The sequence below is a fragment of the Cydia strobilella genome, chromosome 16 (assembly GCF_947568885.1).
Source record: "Cydia strobilella chromosome 16, ilCydStro3.1, whole genome shotgun sequence".
NCBI lineage: Eukaryota > Metazoa > Arthropoda > Insecta > Lepidoptera > Tortricidae > Cydia > Cydia strobilella.
The window spans coordinates 3,111,374-3,139,076 of record NC_086056.1 but is presented as its reverse complement, the minus strand read 5'-3'; the positions used below and the strand labels follow the sequence as shown (position 1 = coordinate 3,139,076).

Here is a 27,703-nt window from a genome sequence, read left to right as displayed (position 1 = left end):
GAGAATATTATTTGTATATCGCATTTCAAAGGCAAAACAATCACAAAAGGCACAAATAAACTCAGGCAATACAAAAAAGAAGATTGGTATTAATACGAGTGTTGAACTTGTCGACTATAGTAGTACCACCCAATTGGACTAATATTAATACTTGGGTAGATTTACGATACCTACTTACTTGATTACCCCTAAGTTTTTCGGCGTATACTTTTATACAGTCATCAGATATATCGGAGCGGCCAGGGTGCTCACAAATATCTGAACACGCCCTCTATTGTCAAGGTATTAGAGTGCGTGTTCAGATATTTTTGAGCACCCTGGCCGCCCCGGTATATCTGATGGCGACTGTACAAAAAGGTAATATAAGAAAGCAGCTGTTGAAGAATCGCCGTTGTCACTTACGTCAAAGTTGTCGAGTACAGTGAGTGGTCCCTTACGACCGATTCGAGCGGCCCGAATGCTCCAGTCCCATTCAATCTACATTTATTACAACTACGTGGCCTTATTTTAAGGCGACTAGTGTTGTGTGATGACATATCTATCCTCCGAAGACCCCGCGTACAAATTTTTGTACATTACAAAATCTATTTTTAACTTTTGTTGAGTAACTAAGGGTTCCAAATCCAAAAACAAGACAAATACTTCTGGGTCTTAGGAGGCTATAATAATTCAATGTTTTTAAGAACAATAATCTGCATCAATAAATTGCTCTGATATTTAGATTAAGCTAATATTTGTAAAACTTGACAATTTAAAAGTGCTTATTGCTAGGCCTATTTAAATAAAGAATTATATTGATTTTGACTTCGATGCTCATTTTCATCATGCTTGCTAGGCGATGCGGTCCGTAAATCCTAAATTTCGACCTAGGGCTGTAGAAGTTAGCAGCTAGTAATTAAAATTACTACATATATCTACTGAAAGATGAAAGATATTGGACAAAAGCTTACGAGCCGAATATTATGAATATTATTTAATTAATTTCAAAGGGGCAGGTTCAAGATATAGTTATTAGTGCAACAAGAGAGGAAAGTTGATTTTTCTTGCGAGTGTTTATTTTGAGTCCCGAGTGATTCTAAGTTAGAATCTTGAGCGTAGCGAGGGACTTAAAAACACGAGATGTAAAATAACTTTGCTCTCGTATTGCACACATAATTTTTCACCTCAGTAGTGAGAACATATTAAAGGTTAAAATGTATTTCGAATTACACAGAATAATAAAGAGAAAAGAAAAAAAAATTGTAATAAAAGTATGAAGTGGCAGTTCATGGCCTTCACTAAATTAAAAAGCTACTTTGTTTCAATCCCTGGAGTGACGAAAGTTGGCTTGTTCGAGCTGCTGAGGTGAAAAATTAATTACTTACCGTTATCATTTCCTGAAAGAACTTTAAATAATTTGAATCTAAAAACAGCCTCATTAGAATATATTAAATATTAAAATGCCTATTTATTATTGTTCAATTCACAAACTCAATGAGTTCATACAACAATATTATTTTCATATTTTTTCTCAGTTTACAAAAGGGAGCCTTTGAATAACATTGCACATCACTATTCGCCTAAAGTTGACTGCTAGATGTTTGTCTTTTATCGCAATAAAGATTAAGGCAATAAGGAATTACGGCCAACTTTCGTGTGGAATTGACTTTCTTTTTGAAGTTTCTCGGACCGGAAAGTTTGGAAGGTTCTTTCACAGGGACCATTCCACTTAGCACAAATTATTTAGTGTGTATTTTTCTTGTGGGATAAGCCTTGCGCAATGATAGGATGGGACTAATCAAAAGAAAGTTAGTCGATAAAAAATTGAGAACCAAAGTCGTTAAAAACGCTACAGCACTTCGTTTTATATGATAATTGGATGAGTGATCGCGAGATGATTTCTATAGAAAACGAAGTGTCGGTCGCCTCGGCTCGGACCCGGACAGTTATAGCATAAGGCATTCCAAAAGGACGCAGAATTGATGGACGCTGGATGTATTGGTTTGGGTAAGAAAAAATCGTTTTCATAGCGAAGTAATAAAATAGTAATTTCGTTCTCAAAGCTGAAATAGCTTAAAATAATAAATATGATAATATTATTCTTCTACCGAAATAGGTAATGTGTTTTTTATAAAGCGAAACGATTTTATAAGAGTACACGTGTAGGCACACAATTTACAAACAAAATTAAACCTAAAGACTTCGCCTTTAACATTCAATTTTGAGCGCACTTCTTATTCTCAAGCAGGTTAAGTCAAATTGTGATTTATTACCGTTTCTTTAGCGTTGTTAATCCGGTGCCCGTTTTTCCACCAGGTGATGGAGGCGGGGGGTCTTGACCCTGAACTCTGGCAGAGGAGGTCGTAGCGCCTGCTGGCCGAGAGAGGCTGGTTCGAGCCCAGGATGTGGACTGTTAGAGGAGGAACTAGAAAAAAAAAACATCAGACGAAAATTACATTTACATTTAACACATCTTAATAGATACAAATATAAATGCATTATAAGGGTCACTATTATTATTTTGTGGTGAGCGTGCCGACTGAACTTCTAGCGGCCTTCACCAAGGAGGAGTTTGGCCGAGGGGTGTCAATAAGTTCCGGCAGTTCACCCTGACACTGCGGGTTGCGTAATTAATCGCAGCCATAAGGTGTTTTAAAGTTTAGTTTCAAGATATATTTTTTATAACATGTATGCTAGTTTTAAGATAGTTATATTTAGGGCTACTAGTTGCTTTTAGGGTTTCATTTTCGTTTTAATGCATGCAACTGCGTCGAAATATCGGGAGCTCAAAATCAGTACAAAAGGTAATCCCGGTCCATATCCCGGTCAATATAAGTCTAGCGGAATAATTAATACTCACAATTCATATCTAACGTGAGCGTAGTTTCAATAGGATGCGCCCGCTGGTGATTCGAGGCTCGGCACGTAAGTGTGGCCCTCACATCAGCCCTGGTCAGAGGCCCTACGCGGAGCACCCCGCGGACCCCGTTGTTCACCAGAGGCGTCGCCGGCGTATCTTGTTCCACTTCATCCCTGAACCACTTTACCCATGGTCGGGGACGGCCTGGGAGTTAAAAAGTACAATCCGTACAATCGAAATAACGCTCTCATTTTAAAACTACATGCTACGAACATTCTAGTAACATAAGCTTAATAAAATACAGATCCAAAGCAAAACACTAATAATATAATAATAGCTAGAAAATAATAAAAATCCTTTTGACATTTCCGTAATTATAGGCATAAATAGATAGTGAAGTAAGAGTAGTGAATCTAGAAAATATTCCATGATGTTTGAATAAGCGAGTTTTTTTTTTGTATTCGACTTGTATTTGAAACAAGACTGTAATTAAAAATATAATGTTATTCCTCTGTGGGCACTGTGCGAGCTTACAAACATACGTCTCCAAAAAATTAAAGCCTTTTATAACAAAATTCATAGAAAATTAGACCATGAACAATAATTGCTCTTACCAAAAGTTAAGTTAAAAACACGAAAAAGGTGTGATTGTTTTACTTAAATATGATGGTGGAACCCATTAACATTTACTAAGTGTGTAGGGTTGGTCCTGTTCATCGAAGATGATGATTAGAGGTAGATCAAGAATCGAAGATGATGATTAGAGGTAGAGATAAATCACAGGAGAACCAGGTATCTTTTGATACTAGGTAAGAGCAGTCTGAGACTACTGACAGGTATCATTACAGGTCATAACACCCTCAACAGACATCTTAAGATAATGGAAATTCGTAGAGACGCCTCCTGTCCACAATGTAGTAAGGAGGAGACCAGCTTACACTTACTAGCAGAATGTACTATGTATGCGGCTTCGCGATATAATACATTCGGTTGAGACACACTGAAAGAAAACGAACTGAAGGACGTCGAACTTAAAGATGTCCTTCTGTTCTGCAGGATAACAAGAAGATTCGAGGAGAATAGTGCGGGAATGCCGCCGGGACAGTAACCTGCAGCTCCAACTCCAGGGAACTGGGCTGAATGAACGCGACACGTGATCGACAGCCCGCCTGCTTCCGGCCGGCGCTAGCTACACTACATCTACATCTGGTCCTGTTCGTGTCTCATAAATCAACCTGTATACTTTATCCTATTATCTATACATTCTGTGGTTGTTAAATTTTCAAATGATTTCATACGCGGTTAACGCTGCCATTGTCCAAACATTATTTCCCAAATATGAATTGAATATTATTCCAAAACGTGACCATAACATCCATAACCAATACACCGCATCGGCTTCAATCAACCAGTCAAGCTTGATTGAAATCGGAATCGGCTTTTGCATACAGACAGACAAATAATCGAATAAGCGATCAGGCTAACCGCAACGTCCAGGGTAAACAAGGGATTAGTGAAACAACGGATAGGTTATGGTTAAATTTACAGTTGTACGGGGGACAGTAAACAATTTTGAAACAGTACGAAGCCGGGAAGTTAGTTCAAATCTGATAGCGGTATTCAAAATTGCAAAATTGACACAACGAGATATTAATAGCATCGCATCTTAGTTATCTTACTCGTCAGATGGACCCAAATTACTACCAGTGATGTCTTTAGATCAACTATTTTTTAAAGTTCATTTTGTTAATTTGTAATGCCGCGCGCAGCTGTGCATTTGATGAAACACTAAGTGTAAGGCCTGAGTGGACGCTCGAAGCGGAGCGTTCGGCGGGGCGTGCAGCGTGGCGTCGGGCTCACAAGTGATGTGAGCAGCGTGCACTAAGGCCGCTTCTATACGTTTGCATTTGTTTAACATGCACGCCGCACGCCCCGCCCCGCTGCACGCCCAACTCGAGCGTCCACTCAGGACTTACACTAAGAAAACTTCTTTGGCGTGTTACGAGTAAGCTGAAATATGATATAATTATAAGTTGTTTTGGATGAAGACGCACATTCATTCTTGATCGAACTCGTCGATAACTTTTTTTGATAAAACTTACTAAATATAACAATTCAAAACATAATATCCGCGATCCCCGGCACGCAAAGCCGTCTCGTTTACGCTTACGCTCAGTGAGAGAGAGAGAAGAACCTGAGACCTGAACCCACGGGGCCTTAGATGTTGTAACATTTACGGCCACGACATTGCGCGACCGGCTGCGGCGGCGGCGGCAATCATAGGTGGGAACGAAAGGTCCCATCGCTATTTCTCGCTCCAACTTATGGTTGCCGCCGCCGCCGGTCGCGCAATGTCGTGGCCAAACCGTAATGACTAATGACTACTGTCCCGCTAATGCTGTTGCACCAGTTCGAGTATAATAACAAAATTGCAGCTTTAATTGCGCGATTCCCATGTGATTTAGAGGCAAAGGCCGGCTTAGTGATCGCATGATTCAGCAATTTGGTAAAACAATTACATTCCGTTGGGCATAACAAGGTTTAGTAGTTAGGACAATTATCAGTGAAATTTTGCTGACGATTTCGAATTCCAATTATACAGAATAAAGAAAACTTTATAGGGTGAAATCATGAATCTAGTATAACTGGATCGGGCATGAGGGGTGAGGGGAAATGACCAAACGGGATAGTCTCATGTATCTTTCAGTAGGAGTGAGTAGCAGAGAAAGCGCTGTTATTGTTTGTCCTTGTCACAGTCTCACATTTTTTTATTCCCCACCGTAAATTTGCATGTTACCCTCTAGATTTTTTTTCTGACGGAAGTAACGCTCAGTAGTAACACACGCACAATAGGACTGGACACACGTCAGTGACAACATAGCGATATTAGCGATAAACGTCATCGTCAAAGAAGTTTAACTTCAATCGCGCGTAAAGATTACACGCACACATTTTTTTTGTTTTTTTATTTATTTAGGTAAATACACATAATATACAACTTAATTATAAATGTACCGTTAAACCAGTAAGGTTTGTCTCGGTACACCATCCGCAGTAGATTTTATACAGATTTTATATTTTGAACTTTGATTGAACTAAGGAAATATGGTAGTTTATAATATAAATTTATGTTACCGTTAAAACCCGTAATGGACAAGAGATCTAACATTCAAGCCATCATGTTTCAAAGCCTCCTTTCCCTACTGACAGATTGGTTGACCAAATTATATTTGCCCATAAAATCTTCATACACGCGCTTCAGATTAGAATTAAGAGGCCCTCCCACCCAGTACCCATTTTTCTCTCTGGATATTGACATTATGGAAAATATTTGTACATAATTTGATGTAAAAATGTTTGACCTTTTTAGATTTTTTGATTATTATGATATTATGTATAATATATATGAATTAGAAGCGAAAAACAAATTCCATACACATGTGTAAATGCTCCTAACTCTTCTAATAATTAAAGAATCGAAAATAATCAAACGAAAGGGCATAGCTGTGGTTGATATACATCAAATTGTTTCTAAATATTTTCAATAATGTTAATATCCAGAGTAAAATGAAGATTACGTTTGTATGGAAAGGCGTTTTCGCTTGGCCGTCCATTTTCATCTTATTAAGCATGACAATTACCTACCTCAAACAGAACAATTTAAAATGGTTCCCTGAATTGTTAATCGAAATGTCAACTTGATCTCTTCTTGAGCGAAATGAATTATTTCCTTGCAAACTAGATTAAAACAACCAGGCATCCATACAAAAGTATCAAATATTTATTTAAAAAAAGAGTTTTGCAACTTTCTATTGATAAAAATAAGATTTGATTTTTTTACCTCTTTTATCACATTGATGCGAATTCGCATTTTCCTCCAGTGTATGAGTGTGAAAGCGCTATGTGCGTATATAGCGATGTCCCACTCGCACACCGAAGCAGCTTCGGCGCGGCGTGTGAATTCGCATCCAATGTGATGAGCGCCTTAAATCATTGACACGTGATAGCGTGAGACTCAAACTTGACATAAGTCAAGAGCAAGTTTGAGTCTCACCATAAGGCCAATTGGAGTTTTAATTATTTGATCTGTTTTCGATTTCATGATACTGATCTGTCAATGTCAAACATTACTTTTTTGGTAGAAGAAATTGGCCTGTTATTCGAGAAATCAAAAGCAGAAAGAAATATTGGCGTCTTCAAGCCAACATTTTTCAAATGGACCAATTGGGGAGTCAGAACACAAATTATTCAAAACATCGCTCTGTATAATTCGTCTGGCAACCGGAGACAGCCGAAGGTCTTCTTAATTGATTTTCAAGTCACGAGTATAATTCGGCATCTCTAGGGTTGAATATAAAAGAGTTCGAAGGGTTACAGATGTAGGGTTGTTCTGGATGGTGATTATATAAACGTCTGTTTTGAATGATTTTTTGTTGTTAGACTTATAGAATTAGCATTTGATTTAGATGGTATTGATGAATATTGTTTAGTAGTGCAAGACCTTAACGATGAAACCGGAAATTCCAGCAAAATTTTCAAAATTTCTGTCGTGTTTTTGATAATAGTTCGGTTAAAGTTGCTATCAACATCTACGTGGGGTTTTTGTACTTATTTAATTTTAATAACATCTGTAATACCATGGTTTGCGACAAATAAATGATTATGATTATGATTTGAGGTATTTTTATTATCAACTTGGACAATAATTATGATAATATTATTCAAATTGTGGAGCAGGCTTAGCTCTTGACTGCTCCGAGTAGTAAGGAAGGGGCAAGCTCGTAAAGACATTAATAATAATTTTGTTAGACATTAAGAGCCCGTAGTCGATTTGAAAACGCGCGAAGATACGACTTTTACACAGTAACCGAACGCCGGCCGCTGCTTGAAATAACGCGACCGCCTAAACAATATTGATACTTTCGCAACATTATGCGTCACTTTATAACTTTAATTAGGTTAAAATAAAACTTTCGGTAAATTTGATATAATCGTTTATTACTCTTAACAATTTACCTATGTTTTCATATAATACATACAAATTATATAGCATGATGATAATGATTTGCACTAAGGCAATATCTTATATATATATAATCATCTTACTCGCGTTATCCCAGCCTTTTTGCCACGGCTCATGGAAGTCTGCTGGGGTCCGCTTGGCAACTAATCCCAAGAATTGGCGTAGGTACTAGTTTTTACGAAAGCGACTGCGATCTGACTTTCCAACGTTCCAACCCAGAGGGGAAACTAGCCTTTTGTTGAAATTTGGTATACAGATAGTTTGAATCCCGGGGAAGGACATATAATACTTTTTATTCAAGAACTCACCCTTTAAGGGGGTGGAAATTTGTATGGGGAATCAATAAACGCTGAACCGATTAAGATGAAATGAGGTATGGACATAGTTTGAGTCCTGGGGAAGGACATAGGATAGGTTTTACCCCAGAAACGGGGGGGGGGGGGGTAATGGAAATTTGTATGGGATCCAATAAAACCGATTTGGATGGAATTTGATATTATGGAGATAGTCTTAATCGTTGGGAAGGGTGATAATAATTTTTATTTCCAAAGTCATCCTCTTCTCTTCTCCACTCTTCTAACACTCGCTCAACGTGTGGTTGGTTGTACGATGAATACTGCTCAAGACCTGGAACACCTGGAGTGCTTCTGGGTGCAAAGGGTCAGGGGTAACACTCGCTCAACGTGCCGCTGGTAGAGTATGATGGGGAACACTCAAGACCTGGAACACCTGAAGTGCTGCTGGGTACAAAGGGTCAGGGGTAACACTCGCTCAACATGCCGCTGGTAGTGTGTAGTGTACGATGGATACAGCTCAAGACTTGGAACACCTGGAATGCTTCTGGGTGCAAAGAGTCAGGGGTAACACTCGCTCAACGTGCTGCTGGTAGTGTATGATAGGGAAAGCTCCAGACCTGGAACACCTGGAGTGCTGCTGGGTACAAAGGGTCAGGGGTAACGGGTAACACTCGCTCAACGTGCCGCTGGTAGTGTATGATGGAGAAAGCTCCAGATCTGAAACACCTGGAGTGCTGCTGAGTGCAAAGGGTCAAGGGCAAAGGGTGGGTAACACTCGCTCAACGTGTTGTGGGTAGTGTATGACGGAGACAGCTCAAAACCTGGAACACCTGGAGTGCTGCTGGACGCATCGGATCAGGGGTAAAACTCTTTTAATCTGAAGTTGGTAGAGTATGCTGTAGGCAGGTTAAGTTCTTCAAGACCTGGAACACCTGGAGGGCTGCCAGATGAAGCAGGCACCTGACCAGAGCTACCACACGTTTAACATGCAGTAGGTACTGGGGGTTAAAAGGGGGTGGAAGTTCTGATAACAATAAATGAACCTGAGTTCCACTAAGTACAGCCAGGGTTCATCATCAGCTCTATCTTGGGTACTGCTCTCCCATTTGCTCATCAAGACGTGTCAGAAGACCAAAACAGCGTGTGCCTATATTGCACCAAACCTGAGTTCCACTAGGTACAGCCAGGGTTCAGCATCAGCTCTATCTTGGGTACTGCTCTCCCAAGTGTTCATCAAGACGTGTCGGAGGACCAAAACAGCGTGTGCCTATGTTGCACGAAACCTGAGTTCCACTAGGTACAGCCAGGGTTCAGCATCAGCTCCATCTTGGGTACTGCTCTCCTAATTGCTCATCAAGACGTGTCGAATAACCAAAACAGCGTGTGCCTATGTTGCACGAAACCTGATTTCCACTAGGTACAGCCAGGGTTCAGCATCAGCTCCATCTTGGGTACTGCTCTCCTAATTGCTCATCAAGACGTGTCGGAAGACCAAAACAGCGTGTGCCTATGTTGCACCAAACCTGCGATCCACTAGGTACAGCCAGGGTTCAGCATCAGCTCCATCTTGGGTACTGCTCTCCTAATTGCTCATCAAGACGTGTCGAATAACCAAAACAGCGTGTGCCTATGTTGCACGAAACCTGATTTCCACTAGGTACAGCCAGGGTTCAGCATCAGCTCCATCTTGGGTACTGCTCTCCTAATTGCTCATCAAGACGTGTCGGAAGACCAAAACAGCGTGTGCCTATGTTGCACCAAACCTGCGTTCCACTAGGTACAGCCAGGGTTCAGCATCAGCTCCATCTTGGGTACTGCTCTCCTAATTGCTCATCAAGACGTGTCGAATAAAAAAAACAGCGTGTGCCTATGTTGCACGAAACCTGATTTCCACTAGGTACAGCCAGGGTTCAGCATCAGCTCCATCTTGGGTACTGCTCTCCTAATTGCTCATCAAGACGTGTCGGAAGACCAAAACAGCGTGTGCCTATGTTGCACCAAACCTGCGTTCCATTAGGTACAGCCAGGGTTCAGCATCAGCTCTATCTTGGGTACTGCTCTCCCAAGTGCTCATCAAGACGTGTCGGAAGACCAAAACAGCGTGTGCCTATGTTGCACGAAACCTGATTTCCACTAGGTACAGCCAGGGTTCAGCATCAGCTCCATCTTGGGTACTGCTCTCCTAATTGCTCATCAAGACGTGTCGGAAGACCAAAACAGCGTGTGCCTATGTTGCACCAAACCTGCGTTCCATTAGGTACAGCCAGGGTTCAGTATCAGCTCTATCTTGGGTACTGCTCTCCCAAGTGCTCATCAAGACGTGTCGGAAGACCAAAACAGCGTGTGCCTATGTTGCACGAAACCTGATTTCCACTAGGTACAGCCAGGGTTCAGCATCAGCTCCATCTTGGGTACTGCTCTCCTAATTGCTCATCAAGACAGACCAAAACAGCGTGTGCCTATGTTGCACTAAACCTGCGTTCCACTAGGTACAGCCAGGGTTCAGCATCAGCTCAGCTCTATGTATACTAAAACCTTCTCCAGAATGTAACAAACACTTTTCTAAAAACCGCATCAAAATCGGTTCAGCCAAATGCGAGATAATCGCGAACAAACATACATACATACATATACATACAAACATACGGGTCAAACTGAGAACCTCCTTTTTTTTAAAGGCGGTTAATAAACAAGTACTTAAAACAGCGTGTGCCTATGTTGCACTAAACCTGCGTTCCACTAGGTACAGCCAGGGTTCAGCATCAGCTCAGCTCTATGTATACTAAAACCTTCTCCAGAATGTAACAAACACTTTTCTAAAAACCGCATCAAAATCGGTTCAGCCAAATGCGAGATAATCGCGAACAAACATACATACATACATATACATACAAACATACGGGTCAAACTGAGAACCTCCTTTTTTTTAAAGGCGGTTAATAAACAAGTACTTACAACCCAAGGATTAAAGTTTCTGGTCGCAGTTTACACGCACACAGTACAGCCAAACACGCAAACAAATATAACTTTTTACACGGCGAGCGACGCACACAATGATAAATAACTTCGTCGTCGTCGATGCAACGTGCGGAGCCGTTCAACAAACGTCCTGCCTCTACCAGCTCCCGCGCGGGACTGAGGCCGCGAGCGCGTGTCACCGATGTTATACCAGAAAAAGGGGAAGTTTTTAAAAAACCGTCAGAAAATAAAAGTTGCAATTTAAATAATATGAAGTACAGCAACAGTTTAAGTAAACATTGCAGATTATTTGAGTATGCAATCTACGTCGAAAATAAGTAGATTTTCGGAGAAATTGTCACATGTTTTGAGGTCATTTCTGGAGAAAATTGAATTCGTTTAACTTTCATTTCCTCGAACTCTTAGTCATATAACAACAATGTAATCTGATAAACCTAGAGTACAGAATATGTGTAATACAAATTTACCATTTTTAGCAGTCCAAACTTTACGAAATTTACAAATAAGAGCATCAAAGTCAGTGCTTTACACGCGTTTACCTAAACGTCCATCAGAAAAAAATTCATTACTAATTTAGTAAGCCTTTTTTCAAAAAAATGTTCTGATAAACCTAGAGATAAGAAGTCGTGCTAATAGAAACCAGAACTTGTTATTTCAATTAGGTAACAAAAGGTGTACAATTTCACAGAAGAAATCTATCAACTTTACATTTTTGCGACTAAAATCGTAACCGGGCTCTTAAGAATTCTGTGTGTAACTCCTGTTCTATATTCTGTGCAGCTCTCTTGCAAGTCCATCGGGAAAGTGGACCGTTTGGTAAAGTGGACACATCGCGAAAGTGGACCCTTTGGTAGTACACAAATCGCGAAAGTGGACCGATGGTAAAGTGGACACGTCGCGAAAGTGGACCGATGGTAAAGTAGACATGTCGCGAAAGTGGACCGATGGTAAAGTGGACACATCGCGAAAGTGGACCGATGGTAAAGTAGACACATCGCGAAAGTGGACCGTTTGGTAAAGTACACAGATCGCGAAAGTTGACCGTTTTGTAAAGTAGACAGATCGGGAAGTGGATCGTTTGGTAAAGTACACAGATCGCGAAAGTTGACCGTTTTGTAAAGTAGACACATCGCGAAAGTGGATCGTTTGGTAAAGTAAACAGATCGGGAAAGTGGACCGATGGTACCAGAGGGATTGTGAACTCACCTCCACTGACGTCACATTTGAGCGTAAACGAGTCCCCCTCGACGTAGGGCCCGACGATAGCCTGCTTCACGTCGCCCTGGTCGTCGGTTATCACCATCTTGCTCGGAGGCACTGTCGACAAAATGTATGAAGTTAGAGGATACACAGAAATACTTATATAATGTTAGTTGAAAATCTCTGTTGATAAAGTTCGTGGTCTCTTTGAGGGTAAGCTTACCCCAATCTATTAAGCCAATCGACATTTTTTTCTGTTAATTTGCAGGCATTCAACATTGTACCTATGTACTAAGTGAGCGGAACTTAAAGTTGGATCATTTTCCCTAAATTATATCCAACTCAATTGTCCACAAAAAACTATCAATACGTAGAATTTTAACTTTCGCACAAAAAGAAAAAAAACCCGGCCAAGTGCGAATCGGACTCGCGCACCGAGGGTTCCGTACTTTTTAGTATTTGTTGTTATAGCGGCAACAGAAATACATCAAATTTGAAAATTTCAACTGTCTAGCAATCACGGTTCATGAGATACAGCCTGGTGACAGACAGACAGACAGACGGACAGATGGACAGACGGACAGAAGGACAGACGGACAGACGGACAGACGGACAGACGGACAGCGAAGTCTTAGTAATAGGGTACCGTTTTTACCCTTTGGATACGGAACCCTTAAAATCATTCATTTATTTGACAAAATTTTTGAGAAGGGATTCTTTTCGCTAAACTACGTTCAGTTAAGAGAAGCCAAAAGTCGCAAAATTGCATGGCCACTTTATAAATTAATTTATTCATAATATGTAAACTTGACAGTCTGCCCTAGTCTATAGTGACCCTGCCTATGAAGCCGAGATGGCCCTGGATTCAAATTAAATCAAAACCTTATTGTCGATGGCGCTTAATACGCCGCACAGCGTCGCGCAGCATTGTATTTATATCGGAGCATCGTTTATAATAGCGTAAGCGCCATCGACAATAAGGTCCCTTTTTATAGGAAATACCACATTTATTTGTGTGATAAGTAGAGATATTGTTCCTGAGTCATGGGCGTTTTCCATGTATGTAAGTATTTATATACTATATATATCGTTGTCTAAATACCCGTAAGACAAGCCTTATTTAAGTTTACTGTGAGGCTAAGTTAATTTGTGTGAAAAAAAAACAACAAATTATTAACTGTATGAAAACCATGAAAACGAATGCTAACTTTCGTAAACAGCGAATAAAAACTCTTCCTGAAGATCCCGCTTCTAACACCCTAACGCAGAAGTTATGACGAGAACTTCACACGTTATCTTAGAAACCATACGAAGTTGAACATGGCAAATAATTTATTATGGGGCGAGATATTATGGTTAGTCATGGTAAGTTTTTGTAATAAAACTTTTTATTTTCCTGACCTACTTGGATGCCGTGTGACATGTTTACATATTTGACGATCGATTAGAAAGGTACATTGATAAAGGTACAAACTTTGTACCTTGTTCGTAATATCAATTTATTAAAAAAATTAAGTCATACAAATTTTACAATAATGACAACGTGGTAATCTCATGAAATATACTCCAGCAACTGTAAGTTTTTGTTTCTAACTCTAGATACAAGTAAAGTAAAAAAAAAAAAACAAGTTAATTTAAATGGTAACAAAATGTGCAAATATATACAGGCTTTCATTTAAACTCATCCATTAGTTACTTACCAATCGAGATTTCATCTAATATATTCTCTTAAAGAAATAAAATGAACCTCAAATTATGCAGATTACAGAGCCTTCTGTTATCAGACTTTTTACCAAAGTAATGGCCTTAGCAGTAAAGCTCGGTGTTCCCCAAGGAGCTCTTTTAGGACCTGAATGTTAATCGTCCCAGTAATGGATTATTATCGATATTTTCTCCAATATGGCCTTGGTTTTCAATAATTGACCCGTGGAATAACTAGGGGTTTACGATTTATTAAAATAATAAGTGCTGCGATAATAGCGTGATTCTAATAGTGTTTTACATGACAGTCTATCAAGTCACAAGCATTTGACTATCCGTTCCTGTCCGTCATTTTGACTTTCGTGTTTTTTTAGAAAATAACGAAATTTAACGGAAGCTTACTAAATTTTATGAATAACGGGATAAGGATGGTAAAACCTACTCTAAAAATGCAAGAAGTTAGTCTAGAGCTAGAGCCACTTTTACCATTGATGAACTCTCTTTGTGACTGGAGAAAGAAAAAGACAGACAGACAGAAATACTTTCGCCTTAATTTAAAGTAGTGGTGACAATAATATCAGGTAATGAAGCCTAACGTTAAAACTCACTGACCTTTAAGTAATAGGGCCACGTTAAAATCTCTAGGAAATTTAACGAACCACCGATTACACCGTAAAGTTAACCAACAGGATAAAATCGGCCAATTTGCTTCCCATTAAGCCCGGGACAAACCTCTTTATCTTGCCGTGGCAAAAATGCATTACATTTGAACAGCACTTAAGCCCTTTCTGTAAAAAATCCTATAAGGAAGTATTTATAAATTATAAAAACCGGCCAAGTGCGAGTCGGACTCGTGCACCGAGGGTTCCGTACTTTTTAGTATTTGTTGTTATAGCGGCAACAGAAATACATCATCTGTGAAAATTTCAACTGTCTAGCTATCACGGTTCATGAGATACAGCCTGGTGACAGACAGACGGACAGATGGACAGCGGAGTCTTAGTAATAGGGTCCCGTTTTTACCCTTTGGGTACGGTACCCTAAAAATGCTAATGTAACCAAAATGTTCGTAAGTTGTATATATCTTCGAACAAATAATTTGAATATACCTATAGTTCAAATAATTTTAGGTAATTATTATTTTTTGAATTGACATTACAACAGCCTTCTCTGCGCGTCTATGATGTTAGCTGAAGCTTGTTCAGTCACCTGCAATAAAATGTTACACAACGAAGGCCGCAAAAATGTCTGAAACGATCTTTTTTGTAAAGCCATAAGAGTGTCCCATATATTTGCGGCCTTCGAAGAGTAACATATTATTTCAGGTAACTGTACAAATAGCGAAATAATGCAGCAATCTTGTTAAACAGACTGAGGGGCAGCATATTTTAATGACAATATCTGGGAGACCGATCATTATTTAAAGGTTGACTACCGAGATCTATTCTTCTTAAGGTGATATTGCAGGAAATCTTTTAGTATAACTTTCGCCGTTATGTTCAATTGCTGTGGAATTACTTTGATTCCCGGGGTTACTTTGATAAAAACTTTACTTCATGATTAAATTAAATTTATACGTTTTACGTCGTTCGGTTTTTTTTACGATTGGTTGCTATGATTATTAATTACACAGTTACAGTTACATAGTTAATGATCCGTAATAACTTTTTTTTTCTAAAATATTTAAATGTCTTTCTACATCAAAAATACCCCAAAGGCCAAACCATTATACTTAATGGTTTTTTTATGTTTTGGAGTTTTCCGACTATAAGGCTTACTATCAAAATCCGTTGAAATTAAGGGAGGTATCAAAGTAATCCCAATATCAGTATAAATTTGTTCACGAGCTTAACCTTTTTTTTCTAAAGATAAACTCATATTTAAATATTTCGTGATGAAATCGATAAGGGAGTAAAAACCGATTACGGTTTTTTTTTTTTCATCTTTATTTGAGTACATATTCGGGGAGATACGCATTTTTAAATTCTGAAATTGATCAAAGTAACCCCATTCCACGGTACTTGTTGCCACTTTATTAAATAACACGCCATAATGTTAAGATTTTATATTCGAATTATGTACAAATTCTATGAACACGAGTATTATATCTGTTTCTGATACCGCGTATTAAGTTACAAGACAGCCATCTTTAAACGTTGGGCGCCATGTTTGATATCGTGATAATTCGAGTTTGAAAAGGAGGATGTTGAGATCTGATATAGAAATTAATCTAATTTTGAACATTAAACTCGCTATTTTGAACCGATTTCTTGGAATTGATTAAATAACCTTTTCGGTGTACACGGTGAGTTGCGTTTAGAAGTTTAGTAAAGGAATAAATGAAATTACTTAATAAAACACTGTGACTAAGAGACTGGAAAAATCCTTTCATAACTCAAGATTGCACATGCACTTAGGATTGTTATAATCTGGGCCCAATGTATCATGCGTAGAATTTTTATTAGTCGATTTTTCGATGTCGATGTAGAGCTCCTGATTCTGGGCGAGATAAATACGAAATCACAACTTGACCCGAAAAAAATATCAAAGTCTCAATACCATAACTCGTTTGAAACTCAGTGGAAGATTTTTTAGGTCATACGGTGAAATTACGCTTATATTGTTCATAATACGGAATTCTATCTATCCACGTAATTTTATCGATATCTGACGAAAAACAATCGATAACCAAATAAAAATCGGCCTATTTAATGTTTTTTTCATGTGTTTATTTTTATGAATATGTGTTACCTACTTACATAAGTATTGTATCATAATTTAAGGTTAGAGGTTTAAGTTATTTACATACATAATTAAAACATCATTTGCTATCTAGGTACCGACCATTCGCATCAATCAATCAATCAATCAATCATGTCAGCCGATAGACGTCCACTGCTGGACATAGGCCTCCCCCAAGGCTCGCCACTCCGACCGATCCTGTGCCGCTCGCAACCACCGAATTCCCGCGACCTTCACCAGGTCGTCGCTCCATACCATTCGCATAATATAATTTAATTATTTTCTTGTTAAATAAAGTATCGTGACTGTAAAAAGAAACAACAAAGAAACAGAATAGACACTAGATAAATAATTGAATCTATTCAAGATACAAACTTGGTTTCAATTCAGCGACGTGGGACATATGACTCCAGCAAACACAAAAGAACGTAAGAGTGGTGGGTTGTCAGTCCGTATGCGCTACTTTAGTGAGAAACATGAAACACTGCAGCTGCATTCAATGCAAGTCACGGCAATCAAAACAATACATTTGGGAATTTAAGCTGTTGTGAGACATAGGAGACCTAAGCTCTCCGTAACATGTCGCACGACTGACTAAAACAAGTGTCTAAACCGTAAATAGGTTATAGATAGGTTATACTGAATAACTTTTATTTTGGGACCAATGCCGAAACCGCCAAAAAAAAAGTCTGTCCCATAGAAATCAGCGGCATCACATCAGCTGGAATGTATGAAACAGTCAAATTTTTTTTTCGCGATTTCGGCATTGGTCCCATAATAAAAGATGTTCAGTATCTATACTAATATTATAAATGCGAAAGTGTGTCTGTTTGTCTGTCTGTTACCTCTTCATGCTTAAACCGCTGAACCGATTTAGTTGAAATTTGGTATAGAGATAGTCCGAGCCCCGGGGAAGGACATAGGGTACTTTTTATCCCAGAAATAATCCTTTAAGGGGGTGAAAATGGGGGTGGATGTTTGTATGGGAAATCGATAAAAAGCAGATTGGATAAAAAATAAGCTACCCAAATTACTAACTCCACGCAGACGAAGTCGCGGGCAAAAGCTAGTGACCTATAATGTCACTACGCAGAGTATCGCTGGTGGTTAAAATTTCACTCCGTATAGATGATTGTATTTTTTTTTATACTACGTCGGTGGCAAACAAGCATACGGCCCGCCTGATGTTAAGCAGTCTCCATAGCCTATGTACGCCTGCAACTCCAGAGGAGTTACATGCGCGTTGCCGACCCTAACACTACTCTCCCTCGAGCTCTTGCAACCTTACTCACCGGCAGGAACACAACACTATTAGTAGGGTCTAGTGTTATTTGGCTGCGGTTTTCTGTAAGGTACATCCCCAGTTGGGCTCTGCTCTAGATCTGGAATGACATCCGCTGTCCTGTGCCCTACCACACAAAGCGAGATGTCATTCACAGTGCCCATACCTCGCTTTTGGACGTAGTTTAAGGACATACCCGGGTCCTTTTGGACGTAGTTTAAGGACATACCCGGGTCCATGTATACTGGCAGTCGACAAGTTACAACCCAATGACAGATCGAAAAAGCCACGATCACTTACAGAACACAAAGACAAAATCTAATCCACATCTCTGCGGCAAAATCAATCTGCATACGCTTTCATGTCCGCCATTGCAAACCCAGCTCTTTGTACTCAAGAGTCGACTCGTGCACTTTGCTGAATAACCTTATTCAAAAGCATAGTCGCACTGAGATGTAAGGTTGTCACATGGGCCTCAATACTAGAAAGTAATAAGTCAGTGGCCAGGGGAATTAAAACCGTAATTTTAGCTCTTTAAGGTGGAGATTAGCTTTAATACTGTTGAGCAATGTAATGGACATAATACTAGATTCAGGTTGCATGAAGCTCATATTCTATGTAATTTTATAGTACCAGGTTACGCTGTTGTACAAAAGTTATGTCTCGTCCATGGAAATAAAACGTTCCGAGTTTTTCGACACAGCGTGGAGCCGAATATATGGATAAATGTTTTTTTAAATTCTTTTTAGAACGCCATATGACTTTGACCGATGTTCTTTGACTGATATGTGTTAAAATTGTTAAATATCAAACGGCGTCGCCATCTACACGAGCATGGGATGCAAGGAGTTGCACTTGTGCCCCCCTGTCAGGAAAGACCAAAAGTATGCGAAAGTAAAGTATGGCAAAACAGGCCAAAGGTATGGCGCCATCTATTCGAATATATATTTTTCCTGATTTTCCAAGGTACGTTTTTTTCTTGGACCGCTTATTTCATACGGAGTCACACATATCTTTGCTATTAGTATAGATGTATATCAATATTATCTTATAGAATTTTAATTTTTAATTTTATTAAAGCTTAATTTACAACTGAAGTAATTGTTTTGCTTTCTTGTTATTAAAAATTTCTCTTTAAGGCGAATATGTTTTCAAAGCAGTCCCGTAGAACGGTAAAATTTCCTTTCTCCTTAATTTAAAAAAAAACTGCAGGTGATGAGATTTTTCTTTTTATGTTATTTGAAAATATCCTATAAAACATTTGTACGATGGCCCTGGATTCGCAATTTGATTAATTTGCCTCAATAAGGAAAAACCCAAAAATGGCTTTGATTTTGCATTTGTTTGACTTTAATACCTGCAACCATTTCACTTATAAGTCTATATTTAACATGTATTTCTGTTTCTTTATTTTCCTGTAATAACCAGCTCAATTTAATAAATACATTTTGAATAATAATTCCCGTAATTCGCAATTTGATTAATTTGCCTCAATAAGGAAAAACCCAAAAATGGCTTTGATTTTGCATTTGTTAGACTTTAATACCTTCAACCATTTCACTTATAAGTCTATATTTAACATATATTTCTGTTTCTTTATTTCCCTGTAATAACCAGCCCAATTTTATAAATACATTTTGAATAATAATTCCCGTAATTCGCAATTTGATTAATTTGCCTCAATAAGGAAAAACCCAAAAATGGCTTTGATTTTGCATATGTTAGACTTTAATACCTTCAACCATTTCACTTATAAGTGTATATTTAACATGTATTTCTGTTTCTTTATTTCCCTGTAATAACCAGCTCGATTTTATAAATACATTTTGAATAATAATTCCCGTAATTCGCAATTTGATTAATTTGCCTCAATAAGGAAAAACCCAAAAATGGCTTTGATTTTGCATTTGTTAGACTTTAATACCTTCAACCATTTCACTTATAAGTCTATATTTAACATGTATTTCTGTTTCTTTATTTCCCTGTAATAACCAGCTCAATTTTATAAATACATTTTGAATAATAATTCCCGTAAAACCACTTAATTTTATTTAATCCTCAAAGTTTAATACCTATGTAATTAAGTATAAACAGCAGTTTACTTTTTGTATTTGTCTGAGTTTTTTCTTCCATTTTTATAATTATCTTGCGCACCTGGCCGAAGATATTCCAGTCAAATGGACCACGGTTGAGAGCTTGTGCACTGTAGTTGGATGCTTTTATGAAAAAAAGAGATACAAACCTGTGTGAGCATTGTAACAGAATAGAAGACCTTGTCCACATATTTATAGAAAGTAGAGGCCAAGTCGAGCGGAAAAACATTTTAGGAAATATTTTGGCATTATCCTTGAATAGCTTGCTTTCCCAACCGCTATCAAGTGATGAGAAAATGTTTACATAAAAAATATCTTGAACTTCGGTCTGAGAGTTAATTCCACACGCGTACCCTCCTATGAGGCTGGCATCGTCACCACGAGTGTACGGAAGCATCAAAATTAAGAAAAAAAAAAAATTAGTTCGTGCAGATTTTACCTTTAATACAAAATTACTTTGATTACTTTCCCGTAATAAATGCAATATACGTATATCCGCATGTTCAATACTTACATAATCCGACCACCGGTCCATCCAATATCCCTCGAAGCTATGTTATAAATAGTCTGCGGGTATATAAAAATTTAATCAAGTTGCTTTGCCGCAGATACTTTTGTACCTAGGTATAGGTGTACGAGTATAGGTATATTTTTAGAGTTCCGTGCCAATATTGGAGGCGTGTTTTCATAACTTGGCTTGGCCGTGTTTGGCAATATGATTAGTTCTTAGGCTTTGCCTATACGTATTAGTCACTAGCTTCTGTCCGCGCCTTCGTCTGCATGGAATGATGATGATGATTAATGAAAATATTTTGTTCTTCCCCAAATCTCAAACTGTCCCATATTGGGATACCCTCCTACAATTAAGGAGGGAATTAAATCTACTCGGGTCCGAGGTGTAGGGTTGGAGTCGGCGTAGCTTTATCGCGTATATATATATATATCTTTACTTGAAAATAATTGTATTGTATAACTAGCCTTGAGGTATGAACCGATTTTGCATGTACAACCGGCCTTAAAGTTTATAGTTTGTGGTTCATTATTTTTTGTATGTGGGTATTTTTGCACATTGTATTTTTCCTCAGTCACTCGTTGACCACGAACGCTGTAAATGGTTGGAAACGTCAGGATGTATTATAAATTCAATATACGCGATATAATCCATTTTTATAATTTTATTTCACAAGATGATGATGTCAAAATGTAAGCTTTAATAAAATTAGCCTCCAATGCGCCTTACCGAAGGTCGCCGCTTGCGCGTTGGAAGCGGGTTGCGCATTTTTTTTATTTTTTTTATTTTTTTTAAATGAAAAATATATTTAGTTTTGCACACAAAGAAGGGAATTTGCAGATGGAGTATACATGAGGTCCAGGTTGCGCGCATACAGCGGTACATTTATAACAGTATGAACAGGGGTCCCCAAACTAGGCATAGCCTGTATCTTGGGCGACCAGTTAGTGAATTAAAAACTAGATTGAAAAAAAAAAGTATGTCTAAAGGTGAAGATAGGTGCTAATGCTAATAACCTTAGCTACTAGGGATTTACGTTGGTCAGTCTGTCAGTCAAGTCTCTTAAGGCTAAGTGTCTATACCTATGCATTGCATCAGATCATTATGACGTATTGAGTCGCCTTTCTCCTAGGTATAAAGGAGACGCTAAAAAACGCCCCGGGATAGCGTACTTACGCGTACACGGCAATACCTGAGGGCCTACCGCGCACCACGTTCGACGTGTTGCCTGCCTGTCACACTTACGTACGAATTTACAAGTGCGACAGAAAACACGTCGAACGTGGTTCGCAGTATCTGTTCCAAAAAACAATTCTAGTAAACTATGTCTCACCTAGTCACCTCTAACAGTTACCATGATACAGGCTAAGGTTATTGTGGGAGTACGCAACCTATTTTATTTATATTGTTCTCTTTCTTTTTTAGGGACCCTATTTCTGTTTCTTTATTTCCTTGTAGTCTCAGTAAAAAAATAACCAGCTCGGTTTTTGTAAATAAATTAAAAATAAACCCGTAAAATTACCTGATTATATTAAATTCACAAAGTTTAATATGTACTTAAGTATAAACAGCAGTTTACTTCGTATTTGTCTGAGTTTTTTCTTCCATTTTTAGGGTTCCGTACCCAAAGGGTAAAAACGGGACCCTATTACTAAGAATCCACCCCGTCTGTCTGTCTGACCGTCTATCTGTCACCAGGCTGTATCCCATGAACCGTGATAGCTAGACAGTTGAAATTTTTACAGATAATGTATTTCTGTTGCCGCTATAACAACAAATACTAAAAACCGAATAAAACAAAATATTTAAGTGGGGCTCCCATACAAAAAACATGATTTTTTACCGTGTTTTGCGTAATGGTACGGAACCCTTCGTGCGCGAGTCCGACTCGCACTTGGCCGGTTTTTAATAATTTTACATATTTTAAAGCTGAACCTCCACATTTATTCGTTTATACCTGCCTCGAAATTGCCAAATATATTACCCCGAAATCGTGCACATAAGACGCTTAACGTTGGATTTATTCCTTGTCAATTATTTTTTTCAATTGCAGTCACATATTGCCGCTGTACTTACTCAACCTCGTATCTGCAACACTCATTTGATGACAAAAACACCCGTATTCCGAATGAAAGAAAAGCGACATTTCCATCAAATGATTGTTGCAGATATAAGGTTGAGTAAGTATAGCGACGATATTTTAGACTGATGGATTTCCATACCTAGCTTTGCAGCTATGATTTTTTTAAATTTTTAATTATTATAAAAGTTAGGAGCATTTTAAAATTTGTATGAAATCTGTTTTTCGCTCCTAATTTTTACCATAATCAAAAAATTTAAAAAGTCAAGGGCATAGCTATGGTTAATAAACATCAAATTGTGTAAAAATATTTTCCATAATGTCAATATCCAGAGGCCGTCCCCTTTCCTCTTAATACTATTACTGTTACAAATGTCATCACATTACCTATACTTTTACTTCAGTTAGGTACATAATAAGGTATAAATATAATATATGCCGGTAGGCCTCCAACGAGATGGAGCGACGACCTGGTGAAGGTCGCGGGAATTCGTGGTTGCGAGCGGCACAGGATCGGTCGGAGTGGCGAGCCTTGGGGGAGGCCTATGTCCAGCAGTGGACGTTTATCGGCTGACATGATGATGATGATAATGAAGTACATAATTATTTGTAATTTATAGAAGCGGTATTCGGTTCCTTTTCTATAATTTAATGGAATCTGGTTATGAAGTCTTTTGTTGGAATTAACATTTTCACTTTTCCAAACATTTACATCCCCTGTTTTATGATTTTTGGCTCCTATGTGATCCTAGCAAGCATTTCTTGGAAGAAACTGAGCTTGGATCTGACGTTAGAATCAAATAACATAATATTCTCATTATGATATACTTTTATTCAATTTCCTTATTGTTGCAACGTCGTCGAAAATGACCAAGAGAGTGCGTATGTTACCATAACTATGAATTAAACATGTAAAATCTAGTATCGAAGACTGGAACGAAGCCAAACCGAGTTCGGAAATCGGACATTTTAAAGTCAAATATCATCAAGTGTTCTAGAACACATTTGCAGTTTACATGAATATCAAGTAAAGTTTGGACTTGGGATGAGGGTGGATGTAAGTGGAAGAAAAAAATAATTAGTATAGGATCATGTACCATATGAATAATAATATGTACCTTATGAATATGTGCTTTATACGAGTAGGATTTATGCGATTAGTACAGGTGGGATGTTTCAACCCGGAGGTGGTGGGTTTAAACCCCCAGCTTACCTACCTAGTAACCTACCCACGTCGCTATGCTAGCAGTATAGAAAAGTAGATACAGTACTTATGTTAGAGAACAGACTGTACTAAAAATATAGTTAAAAATAGGTTTACTAATGTATTGCCAAAAATCGTTTCCCAAAGTATTACTTCCCAAACTATTTTACGCAAATTATCATTTGGCAAAATTTCATTTCGCAAATTTTCATAATCCAACCTAACCTAACCCAACCTAGTACGTCATTTTCATTTCGCAAGTATGGGGTTGGGAAATGAAATGGTTGCGAAGTAAAAAACTTGCTAAAATCTCATTTGGGAAATGAAACTGATGCCATAAGTTTGTTGGGAAGTGAAATTTGGCGAAAAATATTTTGGCTAAACGGCGGTATCCCTTAAAAATATTCACCAACATAGGGAGGATTGATTCCTAGACCTCGTAGTGTTAAGAGGTACCCCGTTAAGTTCTCCTCGCGGTCAAGTCCTAGCTCCGCCGGTCTACGCTCGGGCAAGAGGTATAAGCTCTGGACGCGAAGCCTCGTCGAACCAGGCAACGTCTCCACTCCATATCGACAAATGGGACCTTTGGCTAAAACATGACACAACAATTAATGATCTAAACTTACCTATGACAGTGAGATTGACCCTAGAATTCCTAGTCTGGGCCTGTTTGAAGTCGACCCGGCAGCGGTAGATGCCCTGGTCAGAAGCCTTGACTCGGTCGACTCCTAACTCTGCTGGTCTTCGCTCCGGCAAGAAATAAGCTCGGGACGCGAAGACGCTCTCGTCGGACCAGCGTTCGGCCACGCCGAAGTCTCGCTCGCGGGCGTCGACGCTGTTAACAAATAAAATTGGTTATTAAACCGAAAACAACCTTAATGTAAGTACAGTCCAATTTTATTTCAAATAAAATGCGTAAGTTTAAGACTGCATCGACCATCCAGTGGCGCCCCTCATTGGGGGAATTGTTTTATAATAAACCAATAAATTTATGTATAAATTAGTATATTACTATTGTTGTCCTACGGATTCCCCAACTTTTGATACTTGTTACATGATCTTATTTTGCTTGTTTTTCGCTTTATCAAGTAAACGACAAATGGTGGCCACATTATTACCTAGAACGTAAATAGAAGCTACGTGAAGCGAGCTTTTGTGAACATTTTTATGTGTCTTAGCTATATTAATGAATATAAACTTTAAAGGCTGTAAGTATTGTACCGATTGTTTATCATTATGCAACTTGATCACTTTTATACTACTCTTCAGTCAGTTATTATGCAAAAGGAACATTTTGACAACGTTACTCACCATCAAGGCTAATCAGGGAATTTAGTAACATTGAGCGGAAATCCATTTCTACTAAATAGGTAAAATCAGTTAAAAATAGACTTCTACCAGCATTTAAGTTATTAACTATATAACAAGGGCCAGAGAAAGTTAATTAAATACAACCCACCATTTCATATAATAGCCTAGTCGGTCGTGACCCTGCCTACGAAGAAGAAGGTCCCGGATAGTCCCGGGTTCGAATCCTGGTAAGGGCATTTAATAGTGTGTGTATCACAAATATGTGTTCTTGCGCTATAGATGTTTTCTATGTATATAGGTATTGGTACTGCTTACCATCATGCGGGCCGTATGCTTGATTGCCACCGACGTGGTATAAAAATATAGGTATTTATTTAAATCCAGTGTCACTTCCAACTGTCCGATTGTTTTGAAACCGGTTGTCGAACCGCTTCACGTATCTATTAGGATATATTTTGTGATTCCCTAATTATCATTGTAATTAAATGGTGTCTGATGTTTTTATTCAATAACTTTAGAAATGGGATTTGAACCCACGCCATTTTCCATTGGAACACAAATAACAACATGTACAAGAAGTCAGTCTGACACAAGTATGTTAAGTTATTCGTAGCTTAGCGGTTAGCTTTTGCAGGCGGCTGGTATAGTTAAAGCTATCTCTACTGAGCTCGTTCACTTATCTGTACTAACAATGGCATTCTGTTAAAAAAAAGCCTTTATTCTTTTGTGTCAGCGCGTGGCCTTTTGTGCCTGAGGCTCACACACAATTGGCCACGCGCGCAGGCACAAAGGCCACGCGCTGACATAAAAGAAATAATGGCTCTTGTTTAACAGAATGCCATTGTTAGTACAGGTAAGTGAACGAGCTCAGTGGAGATAGCGTTAACTATAACTAAAACGAAAACTAAAAAGTTTCGCTACACTCTTGTTGTTAGAACGATAGTAAAATCTAAAGTATTTAGCAATTTCAACTTTAGCAAAATGAAGACGTCACTAGTATTGTTTGTAAGCGTCCGAAGAAATTCTTGCAACATTTTCAGTAAATATCTTTCCTTTGTGAAACCATCGTTATTAGATGTATTGTGAGTTCGGAGTAGCGCCATGTTGCTAAAAGCATAGAGTAACTTATACTAGAGCGGTACCGTCATAGTAAATTTTGTAACCCCAGTAAATTCACTGCCATCTGTCGACACACTTTAAAACTAAAAATGAAGATTTATAAAAATACGATAGATAGATAGATTTTTTTATTCGCATTAATTATTTTTATGATTTTGACCCATGTTCTTTCACTGATATGCGTTAAAATTGTTAAATAACAAACGAAACCGTCAACGCCATCTATACGACTGTAGGCCAAAACTAGTAGCGCCCTCTGAACGAGAATCAAATTTTCTTGATTTTCGAGGCACGTTTTTTCCTTAGACTGTATCCATCTATTACGGAGATATATCTATCTTTGCTAATAGTATTTTGTGCAACAGGTTAATAATAAGGGTTCTTAAAATTCAAGGGCCAAAGTTACAAAACGAGACGAAGTTGAGTTTTGTAAAGACAGTCCCGAGAATTTTAAGAACTAATTATGTTACCGTTGCACACAATTTTTTTTCTAAGACAGAAGCATACACCTAGAATTATAAATGAAATCAAAGTAAATAATTGTTGATAGATCTTGGCCTGCAACAGAATAAAAAAAACAACAGTTGCATAATATTGTATTTCGTTTAAAAGTTGCTGAATAAATTAATGTTGGTAAGTTTGAGTACTGTCAAGGGCATAAGTATATATGTATACATTCCCAAAGTTTCAAAAATATGTGTACGCTCTTACACCTTAGGCAATAAAGTCGTGTTCACATATTTTTGAGCCATTTGTCTGTATCGATATTTTTGCCTTCGACTGTACAGTCAACGGTTTAATTTATTGCTGCTCTTGTTAGGCCACAACCGCGTATAAAATTATGTAACATTTTCGTTTATAATTCCTTTGCTTAACTCTTTCTGACAATGCGTATACTTAGGTATAAATTTTCTTTACGGTACACGGAAAAATTAAACGATACATAAAAAGTACACGGCCCTTTTATCCCCAGGCACTTTTTATATGAACATTTGGGGTCTCAGTGTTTTTATGGAGATTGTGTTGTATCTATTTATATTCATGTTTTCTGACGTGTGCATGTAGGATCTTTTTACTAGATTCATTTGGATACCTAAGGTTGTCTGAATCTGCTGATATGCTACATTTTTGTGACTTATTATTAAGCACACAGCTGCGATTTAAGTTCGGAAACGCTGTTGAAAGACTTCCTTCTCGATTTATCAGGTTTAAGATTAATATGAAAGCAATTTAAATTATAAAACATACTACAAATAGTCGCACGAGAACTGGGTTTTATTATACGATAAAATTGGAAGCCTGCTATAAACGTTTTGTCGATTG

At 38.2% G+C, this 27,703-nt stretch overlaps 1 protein-coding gene across 1 annotated transcript in view; it reads right to left on the bottom strand.

Annotated features, from left to right (window-relative positions):
• Positions 1 to 27,703, bottom strand: part of LOC134748340 (neural cell adhesion molecule 2-like) — a 413,385-nt gene that overhangs the window by 15,392 nt on the left and 370,290 nt on the right. The window contains exons 5-8 of the mRNA XM_063683110.1: positions 24,577 to 24,785; positions 12,344 to 12,454; positions 2,840 to 3,043; positions 2,253 to 2,404 (exon numbers count right to left, since the gene is read on the bottom strand). Of these exons, the coding sequence (XP_063539180.1) occupies positions 2,253 to 2,404; positions 2,840 to 3,043; positions 12,344 to 12,454; positions 24,577 to 24,785 (676 nt within the window). The remainder of the gene's footprint in view (positions 1 to 2,252; positions 2,405 to 2,839; positions 3,044 to 12,343; positions 12,455 to 24,576; positions 24,786 to 27,703) is intronic.